General features: G+C 37.9%; 1 protein-coding gene across 2 annotated transcripts; it reads left to right on the top strand.

Moving 5' to 3' along the window:
* The first annotated feature begins 1,877 nt into the window (after window positions 1-1,877).
* On the top strand, window positions 1,878-5,072 carry LOC103416337 (B3 domain-containing transcription factor VRN1-like). 2 transcript variants are annotated; one of them, XM_008354595.4, is made up of 5 exons: window positions 1,878-2,220; window positions 3,479-4,016; window positions 4,104-4,160; window positions 4,241-4,440; window positions 4,532-5,072. In XM_008354595.4, exons 1-5 carry the CDS (start codon window positions 2,155-2,157, stop codon window positions 4,823-4,825), a joined length of 1,155 nt encoding a protein of 384 aa, XP_008352817.1. In that variant the 5' UTR covers window positions 1,878-2,154; the 3' UTR covers window positions 4,826-5,072. The 2 variants fall into 2 exon arrangements, with proteins under 2 accessions (XP_008352817.1, XP_008352816.1); XM_008354594.4 differs by having other exon boundaries at window positions 3,479-4,160.
* The last annotated feature ends 16,927 nt before the right edge of the window (window positions 5,073-21,999 follow it).

The raw sequence follows: 21,999 nt of genomic DNA, 5'->3' as shown, positions 1-21,999 counted from the left end.
GCCGACTTGGGCTGCTTGGAAAGCCACTAGAGCAGGATAGGCAGTGAGAGTGGGTTGCTCGTCAGGAGCAGGCTGGGTCATGAAAGCAGGCTGCTTGGCAGGAGCAGGCTGGGCCACGGGAATGGGCTGCTCGACGGAAGCAGGTTGGGCCATGGGAGTCGGCTGCTTGACGGAAGCAGGCTGGACCACGAGAGTGGGCTGCTCGTCGGGAGCAGGTTGGGTCACGAGAACAGGCTGCTTGGCAAGAGCAGGCTGGGCCATGGGAGTGGGCTGCTCGTCGGGAGCAGGCTAGGTCACGAGAGCAAGCTGCTTGGCAGGAGCAGGCTGGGCTACGAGAGCAAGTTGCTTGGCGGGAGCAGGCTGGGCCGCGAGAGCAAGTTGCTTGGCGGGAGCAGGCTGGGCCACGGGATTGGGCTGCTCGACGGAAGCAGGCTGGACCACGAGAGTGGGCTGCTTGTCGGGAGCAGGCTGGACCACGGGAGTGGGCTGCTCGTCGGGAGCAGGTTGGGTCACGAAAGCAGGCTGGGCCACGGGATTGGGCTGCTCAACGAAAGCAGGCTGCTCAATGCGCGGTGCATGTGAATGCGAGGCTTGGGCTTGGGTCCACGTAAACTTGGATGGCATGGCTTGGATTGTGGTCTTGGTACCGTGAGCCTTGGATGGCACGGCTCGGGCCGTGGTAAAGGCTCCATGGACCTCGCCACGAGTGGCTACCGAAGTAGCCACCGCAGTGGTTCCCATGGTGGCCGTGGTGAAGGCACCATGGACCTCGCCGTGGGTGGCTACCGAGGTAGCCACCGCGGTGGTTCCCATGGTGGAAACTCGTGGTGGTGATGCCGCTCCCCTTATTGTCGCATTTTGCCTCACGGATCTCCGGGCCGTGGTGAAGGCTCCATGGACCTCGCCACGAGTGGCTACCGAAGTAGCCAAATAGGTGTCTATTTATAGAGTTAGGAGGTGGCTAGGGTTTTTAGGTTTAATTTAGGTTTAATTAGCCAATTTATTTGGCTATTTAAACATAAAATGAATGTTTTGGTGGTTTTTGGAATTAATTGGCTAGTTAATTAGGGTAATTAAAAAGGGAAAATGGTGGAAAAGGTAGAGAATATGATAGGCTCTTTTTGGATGGGAATGGCCGGACCTTGGTGTGATTTTGGGGTGATTTGGTGATGTAAATAGCCTTTAATATATTGATTATATTAATTGGTTGAGGATGTTATGGAATGTTTGAAATAAATGGCTAATTGAATAAGGAAAAAATGAGGTAAAAACATATATGAAATAGGTTTTGAATTGTTACCCATTTTGGGTACTTCTGACTTGGTTGATGGATGATTCTCCACTGCTCGCGTGTAGGAGACCCGGTATGCCTCGAGGGTATTTTTGTCATTTTTGTCCAAAAAACCCACGTGTCGCCTTATGAATATTTTTGACTCCACAAGCTCCACTCGAAACTGACGAATCATAACCGAACTTCTAAGTTGTATTCTGATTCGCTTACCCTGGCCTTGAAAAATCATGGTCCCACAATGTCTATTTGCCAGAAGCTTAACAAGGTATTGGATCGTGTGACCAATCTCATTTACAACATCGTAAAATGTGAATTTATTTGGGAATGTGATTGTGTACTAATTAGCTGGAGCATTGCATTCACAAAAGAGGAAACAAGGAAGTTTACCAAAAAAAAAAGAAAAAGAAAGTTGACGAGTTAATGATATTTTTTTTTTTTGTCGAAACGAGTTTATGAGTTGGGTTAGACTCAATTTGCTGTGAGGAACCCGACCCGTACACAAATGGATTGAGGCAGGCGAAGGACATGGACCCAGCTTGGACTCGTTCAACTTTTTGGTCAAGTAGCAGAGCAGAGTAGATTAGATACGTATATTTGTTTTTATTTTTGTGTTTTTTTGTTGGTAAACGAGAGTTTGACTCGCAAGACCTGTTTTTGGAGAAGTGTTTTTGTGTAGGCCTGTAGGTTCTGTGGAGGGGTTAAAACTCAGATCTGAAAACAAAGGACACAGATTCACACAACAGCCTTCCCTCGCTCCTCAGTCAGTCGCTCTCACCCTGCAAAATCTACACAATTTCAATGCTTTTCTCCTGACCAAAACCTACAAAACCACCCCCAAAAAAAAAAAAATTAAATAAATAAAAATGAAAATGATGACCCCTTATTTTCACAAGCTGATTGTGTCCTCTACTCTCCAAGCCAAGCAGCTGGTACAATCTCTTACTCTCTTTATATTTAGCTTTTTAATTGTGGGTTTTTGTTCTTAATTCTGTGCTGAACTGCTGATTAGTGATTAATGTTTGGATTATTTTAATCTTGCTTTGTTTGGTGTACTGAGAAAACTGGGGGTGTGGAATCCAGATGCAAAATTGTGTATTTTTTCTTCTGTTTCTGGAGGATTTTGCAGACCCATTTAAGACAGGAAAAAACCCTTCAAATTCCCAGTCTTGTGTGTGTGTTTTTTTGGTGGGTGGGTAAAAACATAAAGGTTGAAACTTTGGTTTGGTTGTATGGTAATTCCAGGTTGTTAAGATATTTTCTTCAATTTTTCGTCAAAGGGTGTTCTAATAGAAATCCGATAGACTTGTTTGGTTACATTGTCAATGGTTAATTCGATTTTTCAAAACGAAATTTGACTTCTATGATTTTTATTTTTATTTTTTAATTTTTAAATTTCGTTCATGAGATTCCTAATGTTAGGAAGATAATCAAAAGCCAGCACAGTATGGCTGCTAACTTTATGTCTTACTGGAATGAAAACATGAGATTTGATATCGGTTTGGCTCCGTTTAGGGAGATGGAATGTTATTCAAAGTTTGAAAATCTTCTGGCACCAATGGATGATATATAATAGATTGTGTATTCCTGGTAGGAATTTTCGTCGAGGTAGAGGGAGTCTTGCACCGTTGCACGTATAATTGTTTAACTAGATAAAAGTTATTTGGACTATACTTTAGGTAGGACCAAAAATCGCTTGAGATTTCCGCTATTTTTTTTAATCTCTGCTGTTCGTTGAAGAAACAAAAATAGAGTTGTAGTGCTCTACTATCGGTAAAAGTTGCAACGGTGCATTAGCAACTTTAAATTTATGAATTCTCAGCAAATAAAGATGTTGTAATCGGATTTTACATTTATAATTCATTTCCCGAATGGTGGTAATAGCTTTGATCTTTCTCCATTTCTAGTCTCTCCAGTCTGATTGTTTAGGCTCATATCAAAAAGTGATCTGCTTCTTAATAGTCGCCTCTGCTTTTATTTTCTGGTCGCTTTTGTCTCCGAAAAAATATGTGGTTTACTTGCTTCATTCCTTTGGGAGGCCTCTGAAACAACATGAGATTTGTTTCATACAAATTAAGTAAGTTTTGTTCATATATCTGATTGGTTTAAGAATCACTTTCATGGACCTGAAACTTTGCATGGTGGGTGTTTTATTCTAGCTAAAACCCTTGCTTGATTTTGTAATTGTAGAGGATCCCGGAAAGTTTTGTCCAGAAATTCAGAAACGATCTTTCTACCATTGCTAAGCTCACTGTTCCTGATGGTCGTGTTTGGCATGTGGGAATAAAGAAGGTTGATAACAAGTTTTGGTTTCACGGTGGTTGGCTAGAGTTCATTGAACATTATTCAATCCGTGTTGGCTACTTTTTAACATTCAGATATGAAGGGCATTCGTCTTTCACCGTCCATATATTTAATTTGAAAACTGCTGAGATTAACTATCAACCTAATGCTCTCAGTAGTACTGGAGGTTCTATTTACCGGTATCAAGTTTTTGAAGAAATGGAAGATGATGACTCTGTTGAAATCTTGGGTTCCTCCCCTACATCCATTGTTACCGATTCTTTGAGAGACAAGCGCTTTGGTGACTCTGCAAATAAACTGATTCCTGGGAAAAATTGTACTCCATTGCTGCAGAATTTGTTTAATGGTTCCAAACCGAAGAATTGCATGAGCAGGAGTGATGCTGGGAACCTGCATCTGTCGAAGGGTGATGATCTACAAGCAGGTAATGAATCTACTCGAGATAATGGTCTTCAATTTAATGTAACAGAGCTTAAAAAGACAGTGGATGAAGTCAAATTGCGTAGTCCAGGTGAAGATACACAAAGCATAAAGAAGACTATGAGAAAAAAGCGGAAGGTTAATCCTGGTAAGATCTCTGAACTCATACTGTTTGTCATATCGTTAATGGGAATTGCAAACCTCATTATTAATTCTATAAGAGTGCAGATGTGCAGGAGTCTTCTTCTCAACAAGAAAAAGAAGTGGAAATCCGCTTTCGGTTCTATGAAAGTGCATCTGCAAGGAAGAGAACCGTGACAGCTGAAGAAAGAGAAAGGGCTATCAATGCAGCCAAAACATTTGAGCCAGATAATCCTTTCTGCAGGGTCGTCCTTCGACCATCCTACCTATATAGAGGTTGTATAATGGTGAGTCTTCAATAATGATGTGATACACTGCTTCTGCTTGTTGATTTCAGATTGTTACATCTTGGCTTAATGTTACTTTTTGCTCATGCAGTATTTGCCATCCTGCTTTGCCGAAAAGAATTTAAATGGGGTTTCAGGATTCATCAAACTTCAGTCCGCTGATGGTAGACAATGGTCAGTCCGATGCCTTTATAGAGGAGGTAGAGCAAAATTAAGCCAGGGATGGTATGAGTTTACGATGGATAACAATCTGGGAGAGGGGGATGTTTGTGTCTTTGAATTTCTCAAGATGAAGGACATTGTGCTGAAAGTTACTGTATTTCGCGTTCTTGAAGATGCAGGATTTGTGAACCAGCCTCAAAAGCAACATCTCACCCCCAGCTAAACCGGTTAGAAATTACTGGGCACCTTGCTGGTAAATTTGAATGTCGAAACTGTATCAAAGAATCTCTGTTCTCTTTGTGTAGTGATCTGATTTGTTCATGTGGAAGTATTTAGATCTATTTAGTACCCAACTTTCAGGATGACTTACCGGAACTTTTTTTCGTTATTTAGGAGTTTTAATACAAATTTTCGGGTCTTGACTAGCACTGTAAATAGATTGTTCAATGTTATGATGTCAATTGCCGTTATTGCTTCATGTTTCTATACATTTATTAATCATTGATACTTCGTTTGGCATTACGTTCTATGTAGTTACGTTTTACGGGTAAAATGCATTGAATTTGGGTGTCTAGCCAACTGGCTTAACACACGAGAAATTCTCTCGTGCAACCAATGCATACTTCCAATAACGTCTTCCATCTGCCTGATTTGTTTAGTATTCCTATTGAATTATTTTACAAGGTTGATGTGCAAGTGCTCATGGCATTGCCTTTATCCTCATTGAATTTTATATAACAATATTCTATTTGAACACCATCTTTTTGTCCTTCATTTTAGTTTTTTAATGGAAGCCAAGCCACATTGGGCTGTATTTGTGTATCACTTTACAGTCTCACTATTCTCTGAGTGACCCAAATACTTGAATGAAATAAGAAAAAGTCAAAAGAAGCCTCGTTAAAAGCCTCAACGTATTTTTGCTTTCGGCTCAGTTTTATCTGGTGGCAACTTTTTCCAACGTCTCAGTGGAGCAACGAGGATTCTCTCTGGATCCTCTTTGTGAGAATTCGAGAGATATTCATATTTTAATCGTTTATCAAACATTATGTGGTTAGTTTTTATCAGGTACTATTTGTATTTAATTTTAAATAAAAAATTTAAAATAATTTCTAACAGCACGATATATGATGAACAGTTAAGATGTGAAGATTTTTAAGATTCCCATAATTTGGATCCGGATGGGATCCAAATCCTCATTAGAGATGAAGGGAAGTAGTTGATGACTTTCCAAATTCATGGAATTTGGTAGTATTTGGGAAGTTGAGGACAATTGAAAATGATTTAAAAGAAAAAAGACGCACACCATCTTTGCCATTAAATGTGATTTTTTTTTTCTCTCAAGATGATCATTTTTTCTTTATACAAGCAAGGAAAATGTCAGGGAGATCCCATTTTTGTACTATTTTTATGCATACTGTGATAAGTGATGTGTGCATGTCATGTTATGTCAATTATAAACTAAACTAGTTCTATGTGGAGTGATCTGACTTTGGTGCAAAGTGAAAATATACTATATTGACTAATTGACCTAACACACATTTGTAGATGATATTTTAGACCAAATTGGTTTATCACATTTGGAAGTTTAAATGTTCACATTAACTATTTGAGTTGTGCAAGCGACTACTGCCCACCGACGCAAAGTGGACGGCAAAACTACCAAGATTTTTTGCTCAAGTAGGAAAATTTTTGTTTTTCTTGTGTTTGATAAGAATAGGGATTTGAAACAATACGAAGTCATCAGCATACTTTTTCATATACAAACTTCTTTATTCTTTTTGCGTGGAAGAACGAATATGTGACAAAAACCAGAATTTTGGTAGTAGGATGCACCTTATGTGAGTTTTGAGTAGGTGAAACCATTCAAAATTTATACGTTGATGGGCTGAGAGACCTACTTCCGTCAATGGCTGACAAAAGTCTTTCTCTAATTATTCTTATAATCAATTGTTATTTAGCCAACTAAAAAATATAATCGTCTGACAACTCTAAAAATATAATATTGGGAGAGGGAAGGGAACATAGGAAGTACGTATACAAATTGTTTCATACAAGCCAAAGGATCAACCCAATTCTCCACCCAAATATATCATGTCATGAACCAAGACAATTGGTTTAGTAGAAAAGTGCAAACAGCAGCTAAAGAAAAAACAGGAGATCTTCGGTTTGATACTTTGTAAGCTATGAATCTATTTAACCGTGGCTACTGATAAGGTGAAATTCCCAAATAGCCTCTTTCAAAGCCAAACAAGCTAAATAACTATAGCTCGCCACTAATTGTCTCCCTTTAATAAAGAAACAAATAATATCATGTCATGTGGTAGTTTATCTTTTAGTTAAATTTATTTTATATTTTTGCGTATTTTATTATTTATATCAAGGGCGGTCCACATTTCAGAAAGGACTGGCGGAGTAAAAAACAAAATTGGGACAACTTGTTTGGACGGTGGGAAATATAGTTTTACAAAAACTTGAACGAATTATTCTTTCAATCTGACAATCTATCAATATAATACATCATGCAATCGAATAAGAAATGCAAGATTATGGTCGTTTACTATAGTATAAACTATGTCAATTTTATTAACATTTTTACATTCTTTAATTGAATAGGACATACAACAGTCCGCTTTGGAAAGTTGAGAAATAGAAAACTTCAGGCCTGGACATAAGATATTTCAGATGCAGCTCTCTTTTAAACAAGCGACGTAGTTTTAAAAATGGGTGTGGTTTCATTCTACTAGTGTTCTTAGATGTTAAATTTGGTTTCTACAATTTGTAGATTTTTCATAATCAATCTTTCTTTTTTTTTTTCTTTCCAAATTTCATTATCAATCTCGGTAATTCATTTTTTTATATCTTTCAATGCTACATGGTATTAAAGAAATTTCCTTCAAAAAGTGGTATTCATTCCAAGAAAAACTTTGGAAGGTGATATTTAGGATTTAGGGTTTAGGGCAAGAGGTGATCTAGATTTGAAGGGAATATTTTTGTGTGTTTTAAACTGATAGTAATTGAGGATACAAACATAGACATATTAATTGTTCTGCAAGTTAATTACAGTATGTCAAGTTGTTGGAATTTATCAACCTATAAACCAACCTTTAAAAGATTTTTTTTTTAAAAAAAAATTAAAATTGACAGTAGTTAGGGTCTGCAGGGGCTGGTAGCGGAGCCACACTAGGGTCATTGAGTTCACATGACCCTTGTTTGTACCATACTTAAGGCCTCCGTATTTAGACCTCGTATAAATACTCGAGGGACTCAAGTGTAATTATGTAATAAATAAATGGGCAAATATGTAATAAGTGAGAAGCACTTGTTCTATAAAAGGACTCCTCACTCTCCTCATTAGAGGAGGTCAAGGTTTAGGCCATGGGAAGATAGCACACAGAAAATAGTATAACACATTGCCTCTAGCCTTCTTGTATATTCATCATTCAGAGTGAAACAATATCAATATCTATGTGGACGTAGCCCAAACATTGGGGTGAACCACGATACATCTTGTGTTCTTTACTTTCTTGCATGATTCACGGTCGGATTTACGTTGTTCCAAGACCCTTCCAGTTTTGTGCATAAACATTTGGCACCGTCTGTGGGAATCGACACAAAAAGCTATGTCAATTCTTTCTCAATTTTTCATCTCATCCACCGTGAATCTACAAAAAAAAAAAAAAACCCAGGAAACCAAATACTATATCTCTCACTCTGCTATCCTCGTACAAAAAAATCACAAAAACCAAGAACACCACTCTCTATCTAAAAATCCTAAGATTCTCTCTCTAAATACCCAGAAAAGTCCATCTCTCTGTTTTGAAGAAAAAGAAAACGACAGAGACAAAAGCAACATCCAAATTGCAATTACCGAATCGAGTTCTTCGCTCTGTCTCGTTGATCGGCAAAGCTGATAAAATCACAACTGATCTGATTCCAACACCTGTGCTCTTCCGTCCCTCTCTATTCTTATCACTTTCTTAGTTACCTCGAATGGCGACCTCGATGTTCAAATCAACGACGAAGCGGACGTCGATCGGAGCGTCCAAGACTCCGTCGGAAGACTCGGCTATGTTTAATTGGAAGTCGTCTCACCAGCGCTCTCACAACCTGAGTTGTTTCTCTCGCGCGTCACCGAAGCGGACGTCGGCGGCTGACGATTACAATGATAATCCGATTCCCAACAGAGGGAGGTTCGTCAACAAGGTCAGAGGCTCGGGATTCCAGAAGATTAGCCTCGACGACCTCGCCGTTTAGCTATTCGACTCCTCTACTGACCGGAGCTGCTCGGTTGCGCGAAGCTCCAAAGCTACTCCTACTGGCAGTGCCTCGCAGAGGCATGGGAAGTCGGTGTAGAAGCACGACTCGAGAGTTAATGACGGTACTGGTAATAATTCAGCTGGAGGAAGGGTCGTTTGGGAAAGTAAGGGTAATTCCAGCTACCCTAAACCCTCACAAGTCCAACCGCCTCAAGCTGCTATTCAGCTGGAGGAAGGGTAGTTTCGAAAAAAGCTGCAGTGGATGAGATCGAGGCACAACTTACTCAGAAAGGTTTTAAAGTCACAGCTTTGCATGGTGACAAGAACCAGGCATCTCAGATGGATATTTTGCAAAAATTTAAATATGGCATTTACCATGTTCTTGGTGCAACTGATGTTGCTGCCCGTGGTCGTGACATTAAGTCAATTAAGTCAGTTGTGAACTTTGATATTGCAAAAGACATGGACATGCATGTCCATCGAATTGGTAGAACAGGTCGTGGTGGTGATAAAGATGACACTGCATACACTCTTATTACACAGAAAGAGGTACGTTTTGCTGGTGAGTTAGTTAATAGCTTGGTTGTTGTTGGTCAGATTGTTTCCATGGAGCTCATGGACCTTGCGATGAAGCTCATGCTGTCGTCCAACCACTTGAAGCTACTTTTGCTTTTGTCAACCACCAAAGAAGATGCCCACACTTTCATCATACATGTTCCTATTTTTTGAGAAAGCTACGAGAAAAGCAAATGGGTGGTGTCGGAAAGGTTGTCCAAGCAGCTATCACTTTAGAGAAAGGAATATTGACCTTTTACAACTGGATTATACTGACCTTTACAACCAACAAGCGGAAGAGGAAAAGCAACAAAGAAGAAGATAAGCTTTCTCAATAATAAGTCTATTATTATTCCTTTTGTCTGCCATCTACCAAAAGAAAAAGAAAAACAGAAGAGAGGGATCCACTAGTCCAAACCTGCCTCTACTTGAAGGTTTCCTCTACAGATGGACTGGTGAGGTTGATGTGAAGGGAGAAGTCTCGGTGTTGCCAGGTCCCAACAGTTTCTTTTTTTTTAATGATGTGATTTATTTTTCTTATCTTTTGGAGACATTTGTATAACCCCACCAGAGGGTAATCATAAATAAAGAAAGAAGATAGCATGCCAAAAAAAAAAAAACGGCAAGCCCAATATAATGGGCTGGAATGTTATGTGGAGGGCGAAGGCCCATATGCCCAAAAGAGCGAGGCCCTATGGCTTCAAACTCCAACCTTCATCCCTTCACTTAAAGTTCACCCTCTATTATTACCAACCAGGTAATCAAAAGTACGTCCAGTACTCAAAAAATTATTCGGCAGCATTGATGCGAAAATTATCTTAACACACAAATTTAACCCTCTTTTGACAATTGTAGTACAAGTATAAGTAGGGATCGCTCTGGACCGGGGATTAGGAGGGCTTGCTAATAACCTCTAAACTGACTCAAAAACATAAAACTAAACTTAAAAACACTTAACAATACTCACAAGACTCAAAGCAAACTTACAATACTCAAAACAGCTTAAAACAACCAAATAAACTTAAACTAGACACTAGGAATGACTTTGGACGAAAATTGACTATTACTTGAATCAAAACTCTTAAAAACACAAATTAAAACAGATTCTAACTAATTAGACACACTAAAGTAAAGGGGGATTGAGTTTTGGACGAAGTTGAAACAAACAAACAAGTATGAAAAACCAGACAGATTGTAAAACAAATTTGAGAAATAAGATGATGGATGGGATAGCTAGAGGTTTTTTCTCCACACATGACATGTATGCAAATAACTTGATTTCCAGTTACTACTTCATTGAATTATGAATGACAATGCTCCAAATTAACCGTGACATCACTAGTTAACTCTCAGATTTTCCTTGTTTTATTGGATTGGATGACATCATTCGACAACCTAAAACATTCTTCAAAAGTTCCCTACATGACATCATAATAGAGATACAATCAAAGATCATTACGTTTAATGAAAATCATAAGCATTGACAAAGCACTTGCAACTATGACATCATGTCACTTATGCTAGGAATTGAACTTAACGCGATCGTTTATAAGCGACCTCCACTACTTATGAATATAAGTTTGTAACGATTATATGAAACTTTCTTATATTCTAGCAACAGATTTATGCATGCCAATTAAGTGTCGACCCTTAATTAACAAATACAAATAAGTTATCAATCAAATAGTTAAGCCAATTGTATTCACGATTCAAGAGTTCATAACTGGAATTTATCAAATTATATTGCACACATAATCATAGCTTTGAAATCACCCCTAGCCAAGAGGGGTTTAGCCACTCATATTCACAACAAAACAAAACAAAATGAATTTAAACATTGGAAACAAAAGAAAGAAAACACCTAAACGCTCCAACGATCCAAGTTGGACAGCAAGCACGTCCAAGCACTTTCCTTCCCTTCCTTTGCTATGGCACAAGGTGTTGGTAAGTGTTTGAAGGTTTGTTTGTATGAAGGAATGGATGTGAAGATGAATGGATGTGTTTGGATGAAGGTTGTATTGAATGCGGCAAAGAGTGGAGAATTGTGTAGATGATGTGTGTGTGTTTTGGATGGATTTTTTCTCCCTTGTTATGGTGAAGGGTGGATGTATTTATAGGCTAGGGAGAGGACCACCATCTAATTAAGGTGGTAGTGGTGTATGTTATGGTAATGAGTGGATGTAATGGGTGTAGTGGGTGAATGTTTGGTAATGAATGGATGTAATGGGTGTAGTGGGTGAATGTTTGTTAATGAGTGGATGTAATGGGTGTAGTGGGTGAGTGTTTGGTAATGAGTGGATGTAATAGGTGTAGTGGGTGAGTGTTTGGTAATGAGTGGATGTAATGAGTGTAGTGGATGGCTGTTTAGTAATGAGTGGATGTAATGGGTGTAGTGGGTGAGTGTTATGGTAATGAGTGGATGTAATGGGTGTAGTGGGTGAGTGTTTGGTAATGAGTGGATGTAATGGGTGTAGTGGATGCATGTTTGGTAATGAGTGGATGTAATGGGTGTAGTGGATGGATGTTTGTAGTTGTAGGTCAACACACTTGCACACATACATGCTGATTTCTAGCCTTCAAATCTTCAAAAACATCCATCCTCATGTCTCCATGCTTGCACTATCCAATCTTGGCCCAAAAATGCTCCAAAATGCTCCAAATAGCACTTTGTTGCTAACTTTGTTATTTGAACCTACAAACACACGAAAATAGCTTAAAGTACTAAAATAACTAGAATTAAACTAAGTAAATGCCAAGAAACAAGCTAACTAAGTTGCATAAATGTGTTCGTATCAAGCATGCCGCTATTATCACCAACTAGGTGATCAAAAGTACGTCATGTACTCCAAAATTATTTGGCAGTCTGCCGCTATTATCACCAACCAGGTGATCAAAAGTACTTGCCGCTATTATCACCAACCAGGTGATCAAAAGTACGTCCAGTACTCCAAAATTATTCGGCAGCCTGCCGCTATTATCACCAACCAGGTGATCAAAAGTATGTCCAGTACTTCAAAAAATCATACATGAGCATCACTCATGTCAATCATACATAAACATTCATGAGCATCCCTCTTCACAACATTCATGAGCATCACTCATGTCAACATCCATGAGCATCACTCATGTCAGTCAACATAAACATTCATGAGCATCACTCATGTCAATCAGCTTCGAAAGCTTCATTTACAGAGCTCTAGCTTCGAAAGCTTCATTTACAGAGTTCTAGCTTCGAAAGCTTCATTTATAGAGCTTCAGCTTCGAAAGCTTCATTTACAGAGCTCTAGCTTCGAAAGCTTCATTTACAAAAGCTCCAGCTTCGAAAGCTTCATTTACAGAGCTCTAGCTTCAAAAGCTTCATTTACAGAGTTCTAGCTTCGAAAGCTTCATTTACAGAGCTCCAGCTTCGAAAGCTTCATTTACAGAGCTCTAGCTTCAAAAGCTTCATTTACAAAAGCTCAAGCTTCGAAAGTTTCATTTACAAAGCTCCGATTTCAAAGCTTCACCTACAAAGCTTCAGTGCATGGTATACGAAGACAACCTCCGAACAACTGCCACTTCGGCCCATACATGGATTGAATTTGAAGTCTCCAGCCAACAGACCCTATTGACTGAAGACTTGGGGGACTACACTATGTAACATATATTGGGCTTCCGCAACTGGGCCTCATGAAAAATACTTGGGGGACTTAGCCCATTATTTATGTACTGAGGAGCGAGCCCTTATTCTATAAAAGAGACTCCCTCACTTTCATTAAAGAGCACCCATTATTCATGTATTGATGAGCGTACCCTTATTTTATAAAAGGGACTCCCTCACCTTCATTATAGATAGACTTTTAGCCCATCATTTATGTATTGACGAGGGAACCCTTATTCTATAAAAGGGACTCCCTCACCTTCATTAAAGAGCATCGCCGCCAGCTGAGCAACCGCCTTGCCGCAAGCATCACTCCTAACCCATCACTTATGTATTAAGGAGCGAGCCCTTATTCTATAAAAATGACTCCCTCACCATCATTAGAGAGCATCGCCGCCTGTTGAGCAACCGCCTCGCCGCGAGCATCACTCCTAACCCATCACTTATGTATTGAGGAGTGAGCCCTTATTCTATAAAAGGGACTCTTTCATCATTATTAGAGAGCATCGCCGCCCGCTAAGCAACCGCCTCGCCGCAAGCATCAACTGTAGCCCATCATTTATGTATTGATGAGTGAGCCCTTATTCTATAAAAGGGACTCCCTCACCTTTAATACCACAAGCCGAGCCAACCAAGGCAACATAAGCCACAAGCCAAGCAGCCTCGCAACATGTGCTACTTCTAGTTGAGCATCATTTCACATTAAGCACCGCCTTATATCGGGTATCAGTTCTAGACGACATTTAGTTACTTCGGCCCACACATGGACTGAATTTCAAGTTTCCAGCCAAAAGACTCTCTTGACTCAAGACTTGAGGGACTACTGTTTGTACCATACTTAAGGCCTCCGTATTTAGACCTCGTATAAATACTCGGGGGACTTAAGTGTAATTATGTAATAAATGAAAAGGCAAATATGTAATAAGTGAGGAGCCCTTATTCTATAAAATGACTCCTCACTCTCCTCATTATAGGAGGTCAAGGTTTAGGCCATGGGAAGAAATCACACATAAAATAGGCTAGAGAGCACACTGCCTCTAGCCTTCTTGTATATTCACCATTCATAGTGAAACAATATCAACATCAGTGTGGACGTAGCCCAAACATTGGGGTGAACCACGATACATCTTGTGTTCTTTACTTTCTTGCATGATGCACGGTCAGATTTACGTTGTTCCAAGACCCTTCCGATTTTGTGCATCAACAACCCCAAACCCAATGTTTTTATTTTGTCTTAACCCTTACTATTTTGGAAAATAAATGGTTTGTAGGTATTTTAGCTTTTTTTATTAGTTTGGGAAATAGGTAATTGAGTAGGTATTTGGAGAAAATGCATATTTAGACGAGGTTGGTAAAAGTTTCTATCCGCTATTACCCTCTTAATAACATAAATAAACTTTCAAAACTCAAGTTTCAATTGGTTGTATTCTGATTTTCGTCGCCTACCAAAAATTGCAAAAAACTTTGTTAGGAAATCTTCCAGCAGCCGATATTTCTCGAAGATTGTGCGAATTCTACCTTTTGCTCTTTAAAAATAAGGTAAATTACACTTTCTTACCTCAGGTTTGGGCTCTATTTCAATTCCTTACAACATCTTTAAAACATTTCACTTTCATACCTTAAGTACTATTTTATTTCAAAATAACACATCCGTTACATTTTCTATCCACTGATCTGTTAAATACCGATGCGGCTGCCACATATATGTCACGTGGCAAATAAAATATTTTTTTAATTTTTTTAAAAAAAACCTGAATTTTCTCAACCAAAAAAAAAACAAAAAAAACCAACATTTGCAAGAAGAAGAAGAAGAAGAAGAAGAAGAAGAAGAAGAAGAAGAAGAAGAAGGGGAAGAAAAGAAGAAAAAAAAAAGAAGAAGAAGAAGAAAGGGAAGAAAAGAAAAAAAAAAAAAAGAAGAAGAAGAAGGAGAAGGGGAAGAAAAGAAAAGAAAAAAAAAAAAAACCCAATCTGCAAGAAGAAGATGGAGGAAGGGAGTTGAGTTCGGGGTGGGGGAAGGGTCGCCAGGCGGGGGGGGGGGAATGGAGGAGAGTCGCCGGGCAGGGGGGACGGGGGGGATCGAAGGAGGGTAGCCCCGGGGGGGGATCTTCTTCTTCTTCTTCTGGGTCGTTTTTGGGGGGGGGGGGGGGGGGGAAGGACAATTTTTTCTTTCTTTCTTTTTCTTCTTCTTCTTCTGCGTAGCTGGGGGGGGGGGGGACAAATATTTTTTTTTCTTTTCTTCCTCCCTCTTCTTCTTCTTCTTCTTCTTCTTCTTCCTCTTCTTCTTCCTCTTCTTTTTCTTTTTCTTTTTCTTTTTCTTCTTCTTCTTCTTCTGGGTCGTTAGGGGGGACAATTTTTTTTTCTTTTTCTTTCTTCCTCCCTCTTCTTCTTCTTCTTCTTCTTCTTGCAGATGTGGGTTTTTTTTTTGGGTTGAGAAAATTCAAGTTTTTAAAAAAAAAAATTTATTTTATTTGCCACGTGGCAGACATTTGGCAGCCATATGGCATATATGTGGCAGCCACGTCAGTATTTAACATATCAGTAGATGGAAAATATAACGGATGTATTATTTTGAAATAAAATAGTACTTAAGGTATGAAAGTGAAATGTTTTAAAGATGTTGTAAGGAATTGAAATAGAGCTCAAACCTGAGGTATGAAAGTGTAATTTACCCTTAAAAATAACTAGTAAAGTTCCATGCACTTCTCCGGGGGATTCATTAGCATTTTATGATTCGTTTGCTGAGAAATATAAAAAGAGAAAAACTGGAAAGCCATAGAGTTACAACAAAACTCCATTATGTTGTAATTTAATATGTAGATGGGCCACATGAATAGTTCGTCACCAGTCATCCAAAGAAAAATCAATTGGGTTATTATTTATGTGAAGAAAGTTTGTAAAGCAAATAGTGTCGCTATAATAATCTTTTGCCTATAAAATGAAAGCATAAGGAGGAAGGAAAGTATTCTCGTGCTTGAGCCTTCTGATCTCTTATCTAAGACTTGTCACCTTATCCATTAATGTTTCGACTTGGCAAGTTCGAGCTAGTAGACATTGGCCCATGTTGGATACAGAACTAGCACATTGAACACTAAAAGCCAAAGAGTCTTGAACAACCAATTCATCAAACCTCTTTGAAAATATTCTTTTATCTCTAGAAGTGAGAAGGTTCCTAGCTATTACTGTAGCCATTATATCATCTTTCATCACAGAGTCTCCAATCATAAGAAGGCCATTAAAAGATAAGAATGATGGGCGCCATATATTATCCTAAAGCGGGACGTGTGCATCTCCCCCAAGACTTAAATCTAAACAAAGTTTAGATGGGCAAGCCATTTTCAAAAATGATGAAAGAAAAGGGTTTGATGGAGTGAAATCTCAAAAATACAACAGAGACAATTTTCACAGGCAGGCAATCTTCAAAGCGTGCATTTTACATACAATTGATACCTCTATAAAAGGAGAGGCAACACAGCCACTTGTTCAAAAATAAAAAAGGCATTGTTCTCTGAATTTCAAAAGCCGAATTTTCCTGCATAAAGTTTTTCAACATTTTCTCAGACGCAATCTCAGCTTTCTAGATATCAAGGACAACTCTATCAAAATGTCTCTAGCAAAGTTAAAACGCGTAAAATTCACTATTCCAACTACACCACTATTGCCGACAAGCGTGGGTGACAAAGTCACAACCGCACCACTACCTGCTATTAGGAAATCCCTATATATGTCAACATTCGTCCTCCATGGCAAGACACACCTCTAAAATGCCTAACTTATCTTTCTTGCCGAGAATGCATCTACAACTAAACCTTTCAACAAATTCAGTCTTCTTTCTCTTTGAGAATACCTCTTCAACTAAGTTCCTCAAAATGCCAAATTCATTCTCTTAGCAAGAAAATATTTTTGATCAAGAAGTTCTACATCAGTATCCAAGTCTCTACTGTTTTTCTTCAAGAGCAAAAGTATCTCATATCATCAGGGTCGAGGGTACGAGTATCTCATATGATGCTTTTTCCCTGTCTTTTTCTTTACCCTTGCTCTTACCTGCAAGACAAGGAAAAAGAAAGCAATCAGTCAGAACCTGAAATCAAACTTTCAGTCTAAAACTGATTGCCTTGAACCTTTGCATGGTTGTTTACCTTGCATTGCTCTCAAGTAGTCATCTTCAACTATTGTTGGAGCCGAGTTTCAAGTCACCAATGTTGTAGAACAATTGATACGATGTTGGCTCTTTACACTAGAGTTGCCAAGCATGGACGAGTCACCAAGAAGTGATGGACTATCCAAGGGCAAAGGTTGCACACCACTTCTACTAGGCAAGAGACTGAAGCAAAATTATCAACGATGAGCCCATAGAAATCCAAAGAGAGAAAATTAGTGGTTGACTGAGTGAATGGAAGACCAAAGTTCAATGATGGGAATCCTGCTCATAACCCCAACAAACACTACCAGTTTATATAATTCACGTGATGTACAAAAAGGTAATGAAATTTACTGAATGGTAACAAGTTACAATGATGTCGTACGGATTGAAGTCTCAATTAGACTATCCATATACTTGGCACTACTGGACTGTTGCATGCCCGAAGCATAACGGTCGTTGCATGGATTCAAGTTCCACAATGGAAAATCCATGGACACGGTAATCTTAATATATCTTATGCCTGAAGCATGATAGACGTATAGGTTCCAATGATTCAACTCCGCAAAAGTGGAGATTAAAAATCCAAGCTCTATAACACTCTAGAGGAGGTTATGATCCAAATTCTCAAACAATTCATCTAATAAGATACGACTGTCCTATAAAAGACAATGTAAAGTCCCTAAAAAGGCAAGGATATCAAAAGTAATGAAATGCTTATAAATATGCATGCACATGAGACTTATGGGATCACGAATTGATGATTACCAATGTTAATTTTGGTTTTACAGTAGCTACTAAATTCATCAATGAGTTGTGTTGATATTGAGCCACATTTTTTTGTTCGTCGACAAAATGCAAAATTATTGGCCAAAATGGAGAAAGGCAATTCCATTACAATTTATTAAGAACGTGAGAAAATGGACCTATTGTACAAATTGTCAAATGATGTTAAACCCAGAAAGTTACATCTGGGCATTTGTAATACAATGAACTACACTCACATGATATGACACAAGGTTCCTAGTTGAAACCTGAAATTGTGATGTACTCCTATAAACATGTTTTCTCATTGTGAAACTTGTTCATTTAAATGGAAAATTATATATTACACGAAACTTTATGAGATGCCTAAAGCATATTTCCATAAATAAATCCCTCAAGTATACATGGAATGAAGTTGCTATGTATAAATTCCAAAAGAGAATGTGTCATGAAGTGTAGAAAACCCATGAAGGATTCAAATTGCTTGAAATAAACCCTAGAAGGGTAAAGCATAAATAAGGTACTCAATACCAATAGATAGTATAAATTGCCTTAGTGAGTACTATCATTATGATGATGTTATTGAAACATACTAAATCTTTTGCAAGAGTTGATAATATTAGAATGGGACTCCTAAAGAGTTTAGAAAGATTATAAAGTGTTGAAATGAATATTGTCTCAAGCTGCTGATCGAACAATATGCCAACACAAATCTTATCCACAGTGTTTATTGTATTAAAGAACCATATGGATTGAAGATCAAGATTTGAACACTCAAGTGGTTAATTAATATTTAGACACTAAGAAAAATCATTCACCCTCATAAGGGAAATGATGAATTGATATTTGGTCTAGGAGCTCCATATCTTAGTGAAGTATGTGCCTTACTGTATTCAGACAATACTTTGAATAAGATGTTACACTTCCTGTGGAGCATAATACCAACAAATAAGTATTGCAATGAAATAAATTTTATTTATTGATATCTTCAGGAAATTATAGACATGTGCTTGTTCTATTCCAAAGAACTCACTAATAGCCATGGTCTTATTGGGCAAGCAAAATTTGAATACCTCTCTAGCCTGCATACAAATCGCTCTAAGAAAGGATTTGTATTTACATATGGAAATAGATTGACTCTACAACGATCAAGGACGTAAGGATTCATTGCTGCATCTTCATATCTCTCATAAATGCATATCTCCATAAAGCTAGTCATGAATGTATTTGGCTAATACTTGCGGCCCATTTAAATTTGGAGCACATGTGAATCACCTTCAGAACCAAACACTCCAACTATCATGCATGGTATCAGATTACATCAATTTAGTAATCAGCCAGATTGAAGAATTCGAAATTAGAGGGAGATACTCATCAGATGGAGTATCCAAAATAGATCAAGGTTTTAATAAGGCAACCGAAATTAACATATGGTCATTCAAGGGGGAGTGTTGTAATGTAATATGTGGATGGGCCACATGAATAGTTCGTTACTATTCATCCAAAGAAAAATCAAATGGGTTATTATTCATATGAAGAAAGTTTGTAAAGCAAATAGTGTTGTTACATTAATCTTTTACCTATAAAATGAGAGCATATGGAGGAAGGAAAATAGAGAGAAAAGAAAAGAAGAGAGAGGAAAGGAAGAAGAGAAAGAAGAGAGATACAAAAGAAAATACTAGTGAGTTGGGCTAGAGAGAAGAGAGAAAATAGTGAAAGTTATCTTTGTACTCTTACTATTTCTCATAATGAAAGAAAGTACTACTGTTACCCCGAGAACGTAGGCACACTTACCGAACCTCGTATATATTGTGTCTTATTTACTTTATGTTCCACTGCACACATACCGTCAATTTTACAACACATTCAATTCTAAAAACGTCGTCGTTGCCTGTGATCAAACCCGGGTCACCCACGTGACAGGCGGGAGTACTTACCACTATACTACAATGACTAGGTTGTGCATTTTGAACGTTTTATATATAAATTTTGTTGTTTGCTTTCATGGCATGGTTAAATGAGTTTCTCATACAAGGCGTCCAATTTTGTAATTTCAATAGTAGCTTCATTTACTTGAATGTCTCTGGTCTAAAAACTACAGTCTAGTAATATTCCTCTTCACTTGTAAGTGAGAGATCTTAGGTTCGATTATCGTCAAAAGCAAAATGAATCACATTATTGTTCGTCCATTGTGAGGCTTAGCCCAATCCTCCACCCCTTAGCCTAGGGAATTTCAACAGTTCAGTAGTAGCTTCTTTTACTTGAATATTCATGGTCTAGAAATTACGTATATTTTTTTTTTAAATGATTTTCACAATCTTTTTCTCCTTTCGTACTCCTTTTATATTCTTTGTTAGAGTGTATAAACTAAAGAATAATTAACTGTAAAAACAAAAAAGGGAGAAGTGCAAACGAGGAAAGTAAAGTGCATAGTATTTTCCCATTTTTGTTATGTGCCAAAATGATGTCAAATAGCAATAGACTTATACTCAAATAATTAAAAATATTCACCACTTATAATGGAATTGTGTTCGGTTCACTTCTCAATATCACTTGTATTGTGTCACTTAGTACTACGGTCTAGTAATATTTCTCTTCACTTGTAAGTGAGAGGTCATAGATTTGATTCTCGCCAAAGGTGAATTTGAACCACATTATTGCTAGCCTATTGTGAGGTTTAATCTATTCTTTTTTTCCTATAGTGTAGATAATATCGTTTGTTTAAAAAAAAATATATATCTCTTGTTTTGTAAAATAGGATATTTGTCTTTAAAACTAGTTACTTTTCCAATTTAATTTTGGTTTATTGAGGTTCGGTTGGGTTGACAAGGGAAGTTAGTCTTTTTTATTGTAGTGTTTATTGTGAATTTCATGGGAGATGGCCCATTAAGTAAAATGCTCTGCTTTGCATGTTATAGTTTTGGCCCATATTGCTCCAACATGGTGAGAAGACCCACACACTTTGCTCCACCTCCACCACATCAAGGGAAATAATAGACTAAATTTTTTTCTTGATCCCCGTGGTGAGACACTACTTTTAAGTCAACCCCTGTGGTGAAAAAAGTGTTAATCTTAACCCTGTGGTGAAGTTCGTTATCAATCGTTGTCCAAATTGAAATTTCTGTCAAAATCTCATCCACATGCAGGGGTAAAAAGGTCATTCGATTAATTTATTTCTTTTCTTTTTAGTAATTCAACTTTTTTATAATCAACAAAAAAAGAAGGAAAAAAAATAAATAAATCCCTCCCCAATCCTTACCCTTGTCAGCCACAACCACAAAGACCACCCACCAGCTTCCCCCTCTCTCTCTCACATAACCCTAGCCATCTCGTCCACCACTATTCTCCTTAAAATGAAACTAAATTCAATGTTTGCATAATAACTTATATTCTAACATAAACACGTTGAGGTACTCTGTGATTTTTTAAATCTTGAATTTGGACTCTTGGCTCTCCTGAAATGAGAAAGTCTGATAATATATACATTGTAATTTTATTGTTTATTTATTCTTTTATTGTAGTTCTACAAGTTTGAAAAAAAAAATTATGTCCAATGGCACTTTATGATTGGTTGATGGAATCAATAAAAACAAAAATAACAATTTTGCCCCTACAAATGACATAAGAATGAGGAAAAATCCAATTTGGACTATGAGTGATAACGAATTTCACCACAGGATTACAATTAATAGTTTTTTCACCACAGAGGTCTATTTAAAAGTAGGGTATCACCACAAGGATCACGAAAAAAAATTTGGCAAAATAATATCATAACTATACACCATTTCTTTTCACCCTACATACTCTATTTATTTCTTGTCGTCAAATTAAATAAAGATGATTAAATAAGAGTCTGTAAGACATCAAGTTATTGTTGAAGAAATCAAGAGTTTGGCAACCTCTTTTGATTCCATCTCCTGGTCTCACGTTTTTAGAGAAGCAAATTTTCTTGCAATGCAATTACTAGTGCCAAGATTCATTTTAATGATCTTCACGTTTAGGATAAATCGTTACCCATTGTAGCTCACAAGGCCTATTTATTT

This window comes from Malus domestica, chromosome 10 (genome assembly GCF_042453785.1).
Source record: "Malus domestica chromosome 10, GDT2T_hap1".
In the NCBI taxonomy this organism is placed as follows: Eukaryota; Viridiplantae; Streptophyta; class Magnoliopsida; order Rosales; family Rosaceae; genus Malus; species Malus domestica.
This window is presented reverse-complemented; position numbering and strand designations above follow the sequence as displayed.

What these genes read in the sequence shown, in the direction of transcription:
- LOC103416337 (XM_008354594.4), top strand. Translation starts at nt 2,155, where the DNA reads ATGAAAATGATGACCCCTTATTTTCACAAGCTGATTGTGTCCTCTACT. An exon ending in AAAGCGGAAGGTTAATCCTG is followed by an intron (nt 4,161 to 4,240) that starts GTAAGATCTCTG and finishes ATAAGAGTGCAG; the next exon opens with ATGTGCAGGAGTCTTCTTCT. An exon ending in TATATAGAGGTTGTATAATG is followed by an intron (nt 4,441 to 4,531) that starts GTGAGTCTTCAA and finishes TTGCTCATGCAG; the next exon opens with TATTTGCCATCCTGCTTTGC.